The sequence below is a fragment of the Hippocampus comes genome, unplaced genomic scaffold (assembly GCF_001891065.2).
Source record: "Hippocampus comes isolate QL1 unplaced genomic scaffold, H_comes_QL1_v1.1 scaffold122, whole genome shotgun sequence".
Classification (NCBI taxonomy): Eukaryota; Metazoa; Chordata; class Actinopteri; order Syngnathiformes; family Syngnathidae; genus Hippocampus; species Hippocampus comes.
This window is the reverse complement of record NW_017842059.1, coordinates 681,157-692,968: the sequence shown is the minus strand read 5'-3', so window position 1 is coordinate 692,968 and position 11,812 is coordinate 681,157. Positions and strand designations below refer to the sequence as shown.

Here is an 11,812-nt window from a genome sequence, read left to right as displayed (position 1 = left end):
GGGGGGGGGGCGAAAAGTGATGAACGCCACCAGGTTTTCTAGGAGCGCGATCGTGATCGAGAGCAGCTGTGTCGCGGCGAGTAGCGTGGCGACGCCCGTCCGCGTCCTCTGGAGTCGCTGCGGCTCCTGCTGCGGCTGGGGGTGCGACTGCGGCTTCTGCTCCGGCTGCCGCGGCTGCGGGAGCGGGATCGTCCGTAACTTGGGCTGCGGGGACCGTCTAATTTCACGCGAACGTACGCTGTCTCTCCCTGGCGGCACACAAGACAACTGCACATTGTAGGTGGAAGGGCATAGATGGGGGTATGGGTGACGGACGGGTGACGGACGGGTGGTGGTGTGGTGTGGTGTGGTGTGGTGTGGTGTAGTGTGTGTGTGTGTGTGTGTGTGTGTGTGTGAGACGGAAAGGGCTACTCACCTCACTTGGCACGCCACACAAATCCATAGTGCCAAGAGACCAAAGTGCTACCAACATACCTCGTGCGAACGGAATTTGGAGTTGTCCAGCTTTCGGACGGCATAGGTCATGTCTTCCTTGCGCACAAACTCTACAACACCAGTCCCATCTCGGTACACGTCAGCATAGCACACGTCGCCGGCCTCGCGCATGTGGTCCTTCAGGTCCTGCCAGCTGCCGCTCTGAGGGAGTCCTGCAAACACAAGATGGCCAACGTCATTTCACCATGTAGACAAGTACAAAATGACCCTGGAAATATCATGTGAAATTAAAGCCTCTTGCATTCTCATTCTGCTGCCGCCACACCTTTGCTGATTTGCATCTTTACACACATTCAAACCGTCACCAGGCATCTCCCTGATCTCTTTATGGTGTTTATTTTATCTTATGCGATTGTTCTCTTTTCATTTACACAAGTCTTGGGACTTGTTCCAGGTTCCATATTTCGTGCCATGTGGAAATGACTTCAGCATTAGCACCGGCAGCCATTTTAAAACGAAACATGTCTCTTTTTAGAGACACAATGTGTGTTGTTCTTTTTGGCATGCGTTTAGTTTTACAGTTAACTCCAACTGGGGTGTCAGTAAACATCTTAAAGCACACTCAGGGACAGCAGAATCAAATTATTCCACACGCTTGCTGCACATGTAACATGGTGTATTCGGGTACTTTCACCACATCGGGAACGCTTGCACTAGCGCACTCACGCTCTCTGACACGCACACGGGCCGTTTGACACATTCATTTATCCTAGGTTGTAATGTTTTTAAGATTGTGGGAAGGCAAATTAGAGTTTCAAACTACGGTTAAATTCGGGCTTCTAACCAGAGTCCAGGGTTAGGATTCCAAAGTGTTAGGTTTTCAATTCAGGGTTGGATACCTGTGTTATCCTTCTCAATGAGAGCTGTGGCTTTAAATGGGTTAGGTTCTCACAGTACCGTAATCAGCATATTTTCAACAGCGACTTGTCAACCTTCTTATTGTACATGCACACAAACAAATGATGCTTATAAAGTTACTTCCCGGGCCTCTGCTGTATTTCAAAAGACAACAGAGAAAAAGTTTAAACCCTGGGATGCAATCATTCTATTTCCTTTGTTTCCAATTCTGTGCACAACGCATTCTGCTCACATATGCATACTGATGCAAAGTGGAATACCTGCTGGGCTTTTTATAGCATCAAAGTTGTTTGGCCTCAAATATTTCAGTCTGTTTTGTCCTAATGCTGCTGCCACTCATTAACATCTCACACACAAAGCTTTTCATCTCAAACCAAATTACAAAGTTTTCTGAACATGTCTCAGTTTTTTTTAAATAAGAGTATTCAGCACACATCAAAAGAAAGTTATTTTTGGACCATTTGTAGACCAAAACTAAAATTAAAACAGCACAAAGCGTGACGGTCAATGTCAGCAGCAAAGCACGACAACGCATCAGGCTTACCGGACACAACCACCCTATACTCGGACCGTCTGGATGGGGGCCCGTATCGGCCTCTAGGGGCTCCGCCTCCGCCTCCACCGCCGGCCCCGCCCAAACTGCTGCCTCTGGAGCCCCTCCCGCTCCGGGGGAACTCAACGCGCAGCCGGTAGCCATCGTAGTCGTATCCATCCCGGCCGTAAACGGCATCCCCAGCGTCCCTAACCACAAAACGGAGTATGTAAGTCACAGTGAAAATGTGAGCATTAAAACAATGTCTTCTCTCTTTTTGGATGGGTTGCAGAGGGGTTGGACAATTTGTGGTACATTTCCATGGGACGTTAACTGAGGATATTTTTTAAATACGCCAAATTGGAAGTTTTTCGAGGAAATTGATGGGTGCTAAGAGGTAACCCAAGCAAATTTAATGGAAGGGTACCATATTCAAGTATAATTTTTTTTTCATCATAAATCTTCCAGGCAAAATATATAGCTCTCCTTGCCCATGTGTGAGGGCATTACAGTCACTTAAATGGTTTTATTACACTCCCCCCACTAACTAGCTCACAAAACACAAATGGAAAACAAAATTGACTAGGTGATTGCTTGTAACTCCCAAAGCTTGTAGACTGGGCCAGTTGACTTATTGGTGTAACAAAAAATCAATTTGGCTTGATAAATCGATTTAATTTAACCTAACCGAATTGTTATACTCTAAAAGTACTGTCCTTAAATCGTATCATCTCGTGTATCCAATTACTGCAATTGATTAAATGAGAAATGTAGTTGTTTTAGTCAGGAATTTGGTCAAATGCAATTCCACAATACTTGTGTAAAATCCTGGTTTCTTTGCGTTTATTCCCTTTGTTGGGGGCAGTAATTTGACGAACTACTTGTTGGCGTAATAGGATAGTTACCTCAGTCATATACTAAACACAACAATTCCAACCAATAGTAAGAATCAAGTTGCCTCAATTCAACCTTAAAATTGATTCCCATTACCTGGGAAACGGAAAACCTACACAAAGGGTAACAGTTCTCAGCACGCACGGTGCAAACGTTGATTTGATATCGTGGCAGTGAGTTAAAAATTATGTTCCCATTTATGCTGCAAAATAAGGAAATGCAGTAAGATTAAAGTAAAACTGTGCAGCAGGTCCAGTGTGTAGTCTTGGCCCGTGAATAAATAGTTGGCAGTTAGCCACAAAATGGCGGCTCGCTGCCTAAAAAAAGCTAAGCTATCAATAGCACTTTACCTTGGGTCTTCGAACTCAATAAAAGCGAACGGCGGTCCTCCTCTGCGGTTTTTTAGGTCGATGTCTCGAATGTTGCCGTACTTGTAGAAGACTTCCTCCACGTCTTTGGTGCGGATATCGGGCGGGAGGTTGCCCACGTAAATTCGGCAATCGTTATTCCCCGCCGGGCCTCGCACGACGCCAGACATCATTCGTAGATGGGGCTCGTTCTCTCCTGCTAAACTGGTTTAGTTTAAAAAAATTAAAAAAGGAAAAGGAAAAATGAAAAAAAAAACAAAACACTGGCCGTATAGTCCCGAGCGCACAAGTCCCCGCAAGCAGTGGAAGGGTTAATCACGCGGCTTATCGATGTTTTGTTTGCGGTTATCCACAAGTTGCGGACTCGCCTCGGCCTCCCTCCCTCCGCCACTCACCGAACTTCCGGCATGGCTCGGGAACTCAACTTCATCCACGTACCAAAAAGTAGTCCGCCACTAATAACGACAGAAGTCGATGTCCATTCACATCAGTACATGGACAAAGCAGGCCATGCGGTGACTTGATTAAACGTGGCCGATATAGAGCCTAAAGATGAATATTGAATGTATTTTAATTATATTTTAAAAGCTTAAGTTGAGAATTGCAACATCAGACAAAAAACGCCAATGATTCATTGCGTTTGCAGAAACGGCTGCTAATATATAAAGACACACACTATACTATTATTGTTATTCTGTATTTTATATTTGTATGACTTATATACTTCTATGCACTTGTGCGTTCTCTCTGTGAAAAGTGCCATTCAAACCGAATGCACTTTGATTTAAAATTGCCCACAGTCAATGTGTGGTTTTAACAAAATCCTTATCAAACCACGAGGTAGTGGTTTATTTAGCTGATTTGATGAGTATTCTATTGTAGTCATACTTCTTATCCTATATAATTCCTTAACATTAATTTTCAAAACATCAATCATAGCAACACAATTTCAGGAAATATCTCTGTACATTAGAAAACACAGCAAAAATTGTAGTTCGTAAAGCGAGCCTGTGAGTGGCGCTGTAGCAATGCTGCACAGAAACAACCGAAAATCAAGACGTGCAAATGCCGCCAACGTTGGGGGCTAACGATACAGCGTGAACACAAGTCTCAAATAAAAATAACAAATGGCTTCCTTGTTCAATGTTGCGTGAATTATATGCGAACTTGGTGTCAGAGCTTATATAGCTCATGGTTTTAGTGGGCATTCAACATACTCTTAGACTCTGATTTCACCGCAGTGGTCTCGAAACCAGTGTACTGTACTTGGAGAAAAGCAAAACGTCCAAAAGTCTGGCTTCATCTGAACATTTTTATTTGGAATGGAGTCTCTGAAACAATATACACACAGACTTATTGTTTTTCTATCAAAGGGTGCAGGAACACCAATTTTATTACAACTGATGCATTTCAATTTCAGGTTTCATGTGATGCTAGGTTTAGGGTTCTCAAATTTGGGTTTCATTACTCGATTGAGTTTTTATGTGGGTTCTGCTTTCAAGCATTATGGTTTTAAATTAAGATTTAAAGCCAATCTTAGGGTTTTAAAGTAGAGTTTTTATACAGCAGATTTCATACTGAATGTAACTCAATGTGCATCACATAATTACACAACATTTAAGGCAAAGACACTTAAATGATAAGAAGTTAATTAAAAGTTGTTTTCTAAAATTATTTAAAGAACCTAAAAGAACATAATTTAGGAAAACAAGATTATAGAAATGTTCTCAAACACCTAAAGACGTTAACCATTTGTGTGGGGGGAGGGGGAATATAGTTTTTTAATTTGGATTTACAACCATTGACACTTGGGGCTAACTTCAGTTCTGTTGGCATCTTATTCCATTTGCATGCAGTTTATCGGCAAAATGCAGATCCATCATGTTTCAAGACACTTTTGGGTCTAAAATTAAGAGTTTAAAGCCTGGGTTAGGGTTTCATATTAAGATTTAATGTCTGTGTTACAGTTTCAAATTAATGTTTCAAATCAAGGATTTAGCCTTAGTTGGGTTTTACAGTATAGTAGCGTTAAAGACACTTTTAGAGTTTCAAGTTATGGGTCCAAGGATGGGTCAGGGTTTTAAACAAGGGCTGGAGTTTCAAGTTAGGGTTTCAAACAAGGGTTTGGGTTTCAAGGTAGGATTTCATATGAGCATTTAATATCATTGCTTTTGGTTTCAAATTACATATCAAATCAGGAATTGGATTGTAAATCGGGGCTGCTGTTTAAAATTAAGTTTAGAGTTTCAATTTGGGGTTTCAAAAAGACATGATTCGGGTCTCGAGCCACAGTTTGGGTTTCAATTTTACGGTTATGGTTTAAATTAAGATTTCAAGCTAGGTTTAGGGTTTTAAGGAAGTGTTAGCATCTCAAATACTGGTTTCAAGTCTGGATTAATATGTCAAAGTAAGATTTGATAATATCATTTAATATCTGGGTTAATTTAATTCATGTTTAAAATCAGGGATATGGTTTCAAGTCAGGGTGAGGTTTTAAGCATGTTGAGCATTTCAAATTGCGGTTTTAAACATTGGTTAGTCTTTGAAAGTTGAGTTTAAAGGTCTCTTTAGTGTCTCAAGTAAGGGTTTCATGGGGATTTAAGCAAGGATTTGTATTCACCTACATCTTGTTTCAGAAATATGTGACCTCCAAGACAAAATGATAAAGAAAATTTCAAGTAATCCTGACTATATCACTATATCTATTCACGTTATATGGCAATGGAGTCTCAGCTCGATGACCGTGTTTAGTATGAGTAACAGGATCCATAGACGCCGTGTGCAGAATCTGCATAGTTGTCGGCGCCCTTGTACTTTCCTCGACACGCCAAACTGTTGACCTGACACAAACACACAAACACAGAACACAATCTGCTGAATTCATAAATGTACGGTGTGTTTGTAGAGCGCTGCGGATTGCGGCTGAATTTATTTTTCTGACCACCTTTTATTTTTAATTTCACAACACTCAAAAACGGATATGTACATGCGACTCTTACTTTGACCAAAAAAAACTGAACTGCTCAGGCCAAAGCTATGTCTAATATAAAAATATTGCTTGGACGTCATGGGGTGGCTTGTTGTGGTCACTACACGTGTTGAAGTGAGGGAGGAGCTTCATTGAGTCAGGCCATAGCCTCGTCTAATACATTGAATTGCTTTCCCACCATCTTGTTGCAAAGAGCAAGCAAAGAGCAGCTGGAAGAACATTAGAAAGAGGGAGCCATGCACTGAAAAGAAGATGAATTAAGATTAGAAAGTTATAATATACGGTTTGTGCATGAATGAGAGATGTGGAGGGGGACAGTAAGACAACAGGGAGAAGTACGATGATACTAGTGCAGCATGTATTACTGGAGACAAATTCCTTGTGTGTTCCACATACTTGGCCAATAAAGACGATTCTGATTCTGATTCTGAAGTAGCAAGAGTGGACTTGAATCACTTAAGCCCGTATCTCACAGAGCAGCAAAGGATTGCAAGTGTGGGTGCATGTAGCGAATATTGTTTTTTTGTTATGCTTCGTTCAGTGTTGCAAACAGTTGCCAAGATTTTCACCAGACATTCCCAAACCATAACCTTAATGGTTACAAACATTTTTTCTTTTTGCCATCAAATGTTGAACATGTTCAAAATTTCTTTGTGACTAGAAAAACTGTTTGAGACCATTTAGAATTATTGGTGAATATCTTTGCGACCGTTGCGACCCGCTCATGTGAGATGCGGCCTTTAAACCGGTATCTCAATGAGCGGTGAAGGTTTGAAAGTGTGACCAAAGAGAAGGTTGATCGAAGTAGTGAGGGAAGATAGGGGGCGACTGCAAACGGGACAAGCCAAAAAACAAAACAGATCTGTCTTTGAACATGAGAGCAACATGTGAATATTTTTCCCCCTCTGACCTCGGCCCTCCTGATGAACTGCTCTGTAGCGGCCTTCTCATTCTCCTTGTGTCCACGCCAGGCCCGCAGCGCCGAGGCCTGCAGGGCGCGGCCGAAGGAAAAGGTGAGGGTCCAGGGTTTTGCCAGGGGGCAGTTGTTGATGGCGTTCAGGTGCACGGACGCTTCCTCTTCGCTCTGGCCCCCTGAAAGGAAGGCCACGCCTACCCGGGAAAGTAACATGTTAAGCGTAGACCGGGGGTGCCCAAGTCCGCCCCATGAGAGCCCCTATCGAGCGTGTGAGAGATGTCTCTCTCGACCAACACACCTGATTCAATTTTGTATTAAGCTTCTGCAAAGCTGACTGATCATTTGAATCAGGTGTGTTGGAAGAGGGAAACATCTAAAACGGGGGTTGGCAATCCGCGGCTCTAGAGCCGCATGCGGCTCTTTAGTGCCCCCCTAGTGGCTCCCTGGAATCTTTTCAAAAATTTTTGAAAATGGAAAAAGATCGGGGGAGGGAAATATATATTTTTTTTAATTTGGCTTCTTTGATAGTAGGCTAACATAGCTAATATAAATACATACAGCATGAGTTGCCTTCATTATAAGGCTTATATAAAGCTTTTAATTTTTTTGCGGCTCCAGACATATTTGTTTTTTTGGTCCAGTATGGGTCTTTCAACATTTTGGGTTACCGACCCCTGATCTAAAACATGCAAGATATACGCCCTTGAGGAGTGGTTTTGTACACCTCTGGGTTGCGGTTACGGTTTATTGACCTGCCACTGCCGGAGGAACTGTGCGGCGCAGGGCGGTGAGAGTTGCCATTGCGACGTCCTCCGGGCTGTACTTTTTGCTGCAGCCATGTCCCGGCGTGACCATGTTGGGTTTGAGCAGCGTGCCCTCCAGGTACACGTGGTGGTCCGACATGGCTTGGTAAACCGCCGTCAGCACCTGAACTCCGATACAATATTTTCTTTGGTTATATGTCTTGAACTCACAGATGTGAGACATCGGTTGCTCACCTTCTCAGTGATGTACTGGCATCGCTTCAGGTCGTGTTCTCCGTCGGGTAAGAGTTCGGGCTCGATTATGGGCACCATGCCTTGCTGGAAGAGGAGGCACCACAATGTTGCAGATGGAACAGCCAAATAAAAATGTTGTATTTACAACAAAAATGATGTTTGCGGCTCCCAAATGAGACCCAAGCGACAGCAACACTGGCCATTGAAAACGAATTATGAATCAGAATGTTTGCATTCGGGTCAGAATTGGTCATAGCATATTGTTGTCAGAGAGGAATATTTGGATGGCACTCAGGTGTCCATATGTGTGATCTTTGTTCTATTTTATCTTACCAGTTGATCTACCACATCTATGCGGTTATTTTTGATTGGCCCATTGGCCGGTTGATGCTATCCTGAGACCAATTCATTAGTTTGTGTGTACGGGTGTGCATCTCTCGAGTAAAAGACAATTCGATACTCAAACAGCTTATTTGACTGACGCTTTCTACTTTCAAAGTATGGCAAAAGGGAAGATAGTGGTGCTATCCGAAAGGAGTTGTGATGTCATGGTGAAAAGGTCCATTTATGTGGGTACACTCACCTGCTGGCAGATGCTGGCGCAGCGAGCCAAGACATTAGCGTTCTCGCTGATGGCCAGCTTGGATGGGTTGGCGTCGCCGATCTTCATCACGCAGCGCCACTTGGCGAAGGAAGCACCGTCTTTTTTGTACTGGGCGCAGCGCTCTGACAAGCCGTCCAGACCTATGGGTGAATGTTTTTGTCATAATTTTGCACGACATGTCGGACTAAATGCGTTCCCTCTTTCTAAAAAGGCTTCATCTGAGTAGAGCCAATTTTACACCAAGGCTATTAGCATTGGCGTTAGTGAATTAGACGATGTTTATTCGTGAGGCTAATTTGCACAGAGGTAGGCAATTTCTCTGCCAAATATATACTTATTCTCTCATTTAAACATGTGCAAATACCACCGGCGCACCGAGGCACATTCTGCTTGCCAACTTAGTGACACATTTCATCATCTGCCCACGCTTTGTTCCATTTTATCTTACCAGTTAGCACCACACAAAAGCCATGCAATCTTATAGGGAATTCTGCCCTCAGTGTACGAGCAAGGGTCTGGTCCATTTCCAGTACTCACCCTGGGTAGTGGTTTCTCCGCAGGTTCCTGCCAAAGGAACAACTCCCTTGTCAACCTGAGCAACAAAAGACAAAGACGCGTGTCTACGAGCGTCCACATCAGTGCAATAGTCATGCTGTCTAATCAACATCTTGCTATTCCACTCTTATGAGGTGGGTAGACAATATCTTTTACGTACTTTTTTTACGCCTTGTTGGACAAAACACTGGATCAAATCCTCAACCCAATGCATGGCTTGATCCATTTTGGACCCAGCGCACGGTTAGCTATTTTGCCCAATTTGGGATTTTTTTACCCACCAATTTTAAGAGTGCCTCGAAAAGCCACTAAAAAATGGATAGTGGGCGGCAAATGGCTCTCGGGCTGTAGTTTGGACTCCCCTGCCCTAACTTTGTAAATGTACCTTGATGCCAACCAGGATGCCTCTATCTCGAATCATCTTGACAAAGCTGACCCCGCCGTCCGAGTGCTGGTAGAGCGTCTCGTGGAAGAAAATGACGCCGCCGATGCAGCTGATAATGCGGTCATCAGCGTTGAACAGTATTTGGCGGAACTGACGACGGTTCTCCTCCGTGTTCTCCACGCCCACCTGCGCTAGACGCTTGGCCATGCTACCTGCCACAAATACCCATGCTCAAAAGTCACGCAGTATTATTATCCACATTGAAATAAAATGAAAGGCCATTGTTGTCTTCCAAGGTTATGATACAAATAGTTAATGAAAACTAACAAAAAAAAAAAGAAAAACTAAAATTGAAAAATAATTTTGGTGGAAAAATGTCCATGTCTATCCAAAACAATACCCCTTATCCCTTCTAGCAACCCAAAAAAAAAAGCACCATTAAACTCCCTTTCTGTGGCCTTTTTTCCCCGCACAAACGTCTGCTCCATGATCCTTGTGAGTGTTTTCATTGTGTATTTTTATGTTCGGCTGCTTGTCCCGCTCAATAAACAGCTGAAGGTACATTTATTCGACAAGGTGGCCACCCCCTCTCCCCACTGTTGAAAATCATTTTACCGTCATGGAGTTGGGTCTACGTACCTACTGACTCATCCGCAGCCAGAATCCCCTTCCCCGGAGAGACGATGCGCATGGCGGTCTCATGGAGTTCCTTTTTCTGAGCCTCAGTCAAGGCGGTGAACTGGTGCGTCATGTTGACCAACTGCACTACCTTCAATAGACGGCGCAGCTGAATAATCACAAAAAAAAAAACAAAACAGGATGGCTAAGTGTATTGCTGTGTTGAAAATCAGTCCTTAGCTGCTATTGGTGTAGAATGTAAATAGTGAATTGGCTATTTTGTATTGCTGTTCAAATTTGTTGTATATTATCGGGTTGCCAGTGTAAAAAGAAAAAAAAAATCTGAACTGGAAGATCTGCAGTGTCGTGGGGGACCAGAAAAAGTTGAACCACAATATAGCGTGGTTTACTGTCAAGTTCATAAAAATAAATCTCATGTTTAATGATTGATAACGAAACTATTTTTATTGTGTATAGTGGTGTATGCAGCATCCACTTGAATTTAATATGAAATATGGGTCTCAGATTTTAAAATGATAAATGAAAACGCTTTTTTTTTACATTTTACAAAATAAATATACACATTGTTTTTCAATTAAATAACTTATCTAAAAAGATTGACTTATATTCCAGAGAATTAAACCTTAAAATTTGAAAACTTAAAGCAGAAATGAAAACCTGATACAACGATTTTACAAAACATTTTTTTCACTGACATTTGACAAATAAATCTATCCATCAAACCATTTTCCAAACCACTTATCCTCCAAACAATTCTAATTTAATTTTGAATTAAAAGTAGCAACAAGAAGCCAATAAATATATCATGAAATAAATAAATTAATTCATTAAACAAATACAGCGGACCCTGTATATTATCGATTCAATATTTTTTTCCATTTTTAAATTTGGTTTACGTTTTTTTTTATTCATTTAATAAAATCAACAGCAGCATCAATAAAAAATAATTTCACAGATTCTCACAAGATATTTCAATACATGCAGAATTTCAAATATTACATACACAGTCTAAATGTAAAATGCGTAAAATATCAAACACATTTTTTCCTAAATGGTTTGTTTGTGTTTAAAATCAAATCATCTTTGGCGGCTTGAAATGCCACTTTCTAGTTTGGTCAAAGGATTGTTTCATCTGGGGAAACAATAAAGGAGGAGAAATTGGTTCCTACCTTGACAGGAAGTGAAGAGGGACGAACTGGAACGACGGCGGTCGACTTTTCAATGAATCCTGCGTTGTGGGCGGAGCTTGCTCTCACGTGTCACACCAAAAAAGGGGATCAGAATGGTTCGCCATCATTGCTGTTTTCCAGATAGGACAATAATAAAATAAAAGGCACTTAGCTATGAAGTGAATGCAACATTATCAACAGTAAATGTCAAATATCACATTTACAAAGACATCCATGGACAAACTATTAAAGCAACCCACTTTGTGCCTTTAGCCGCATTGCTATTTCTATTCTAATTATCTCAAATGTCCCATGGGAGGCTGTGGTCAACCCTCCTGCTATTTGGGTCCTCTCCCTGGAATCCTCATAGGGCTTTTAAACAGTCTCAAAGCAATTCATCAACTCAAGCG

The 11,812-nt window shown here is 42.1% G+C and overlaps 2 protein-coding genes across 8 annotated transcripts in view; both read right to left on the bottom strand.

Annotated features, from left to right (window-relative positions):
• Window positions 1-3,567, bottom strand: part of srsf1a (serine and arginine rich splicing factor 1a) — a 7,024-nt gene extending 3,457 nt beyond the window's left edge. For 4 of the 6 annotated variants that reach the window (XR_002167192.1, XR_002167191.1, XM_019861395.1 and 1 more), the window contains exons 1-4: window positions 3,130-3,567; window positions 1,898-2,094; window positions 475-647; window positions 1-248 (exon numbers count right to left, since the gene is read on the bottom strand). Coding sequence is in view for 4 of the 6 variants with exons in the window: in XM_019861395.1 (XP_019716954.1) it covers window positions 39-248; window positions 475-647; window positions 1,898-2,094; window positions 3,130-3,320 (771 nt within the window). In the remaining 2 variants the exon portion in view is untranslated. The remainder of the gene's footprint in view (window positions 249-474; window positions 648-1,897; window positions 2,095-3,129) is intronic. The other 2 variants (XM_019861399.1, XM_019861398.1) reach the window with 2 other exon arrangements.
• An 872-nt stretch (window positions 3,568-4,439) lies between these two features.
• Window positions 4,440-11,451, bottom strand: aldoca (aldolase C, fructose-bisphosphate, a). Of its 2 annotated transcripts, XM_019861606.1 has the most exons (9): window positions 11,403-11,451; window positions 10,234-10,381; window positions 9,595-9,806; window positions 9,192-9,246; window positions 8,634-8,794; window positions 8,051-8,134; window positions 7,805-7,979; window positions 7,047-7,246; window positions 4,440-5,987 (listed from the first exon to the last, which is right to left on the bottom strand). In XM_019861606.1, exons 2-9 carry the CDS (start codon window positions 10,343-10,345, stop codon window positions 5,895-5,897), a joined length of 1,092 nt encoding a protein of 363 aa, XP_019717165.1. In that variant the 5' UTR covers window positions 10,346-10,381; window positions 11,403-11,451; the 3' UTR covers window positions 4,440-5,894. The 2 variants fall into 2 exon arrangements, with proteins under 2 accessions (XP_019717165.1, XP_019717166.1); XM_019861607.1 differs by lacking the exon at window positions 11,403-11,451 and having other exon boundaries at window positions 10,238-10,338.
• Between the last annotated feature and the right edge of the window lie 361 nt (window positions 11,452-11,812).

What these genes read in the sequence shown, in the direction of transcription:
- aldoca (XM_019861606.1), bottom strand. Translation starts at nt 10,345, where the DNA reads ATGACGCACCAGTTCACCGCCTTGACTGAGGCTCAGAAAAAGGAACTC. An exon ending in CGGAGAAACCACTACCCAGG is followed by an intron (nt 8,795 to 9,191) that starts GTGAGTACTGGA and finishes ATTCACCCATAG; the next exon opens with GTCTGGACGGCTTGTCAGAG. An exon ending in AGTTCATCAGGAGGGCCGAG is followed by an intron (nt 5,988 to 7,046) that starts GTCAGAGGGGGA and finishes TGTTTGTGTCAG; the next exon opens with GTCAACAGTTTGGCGTGTCG.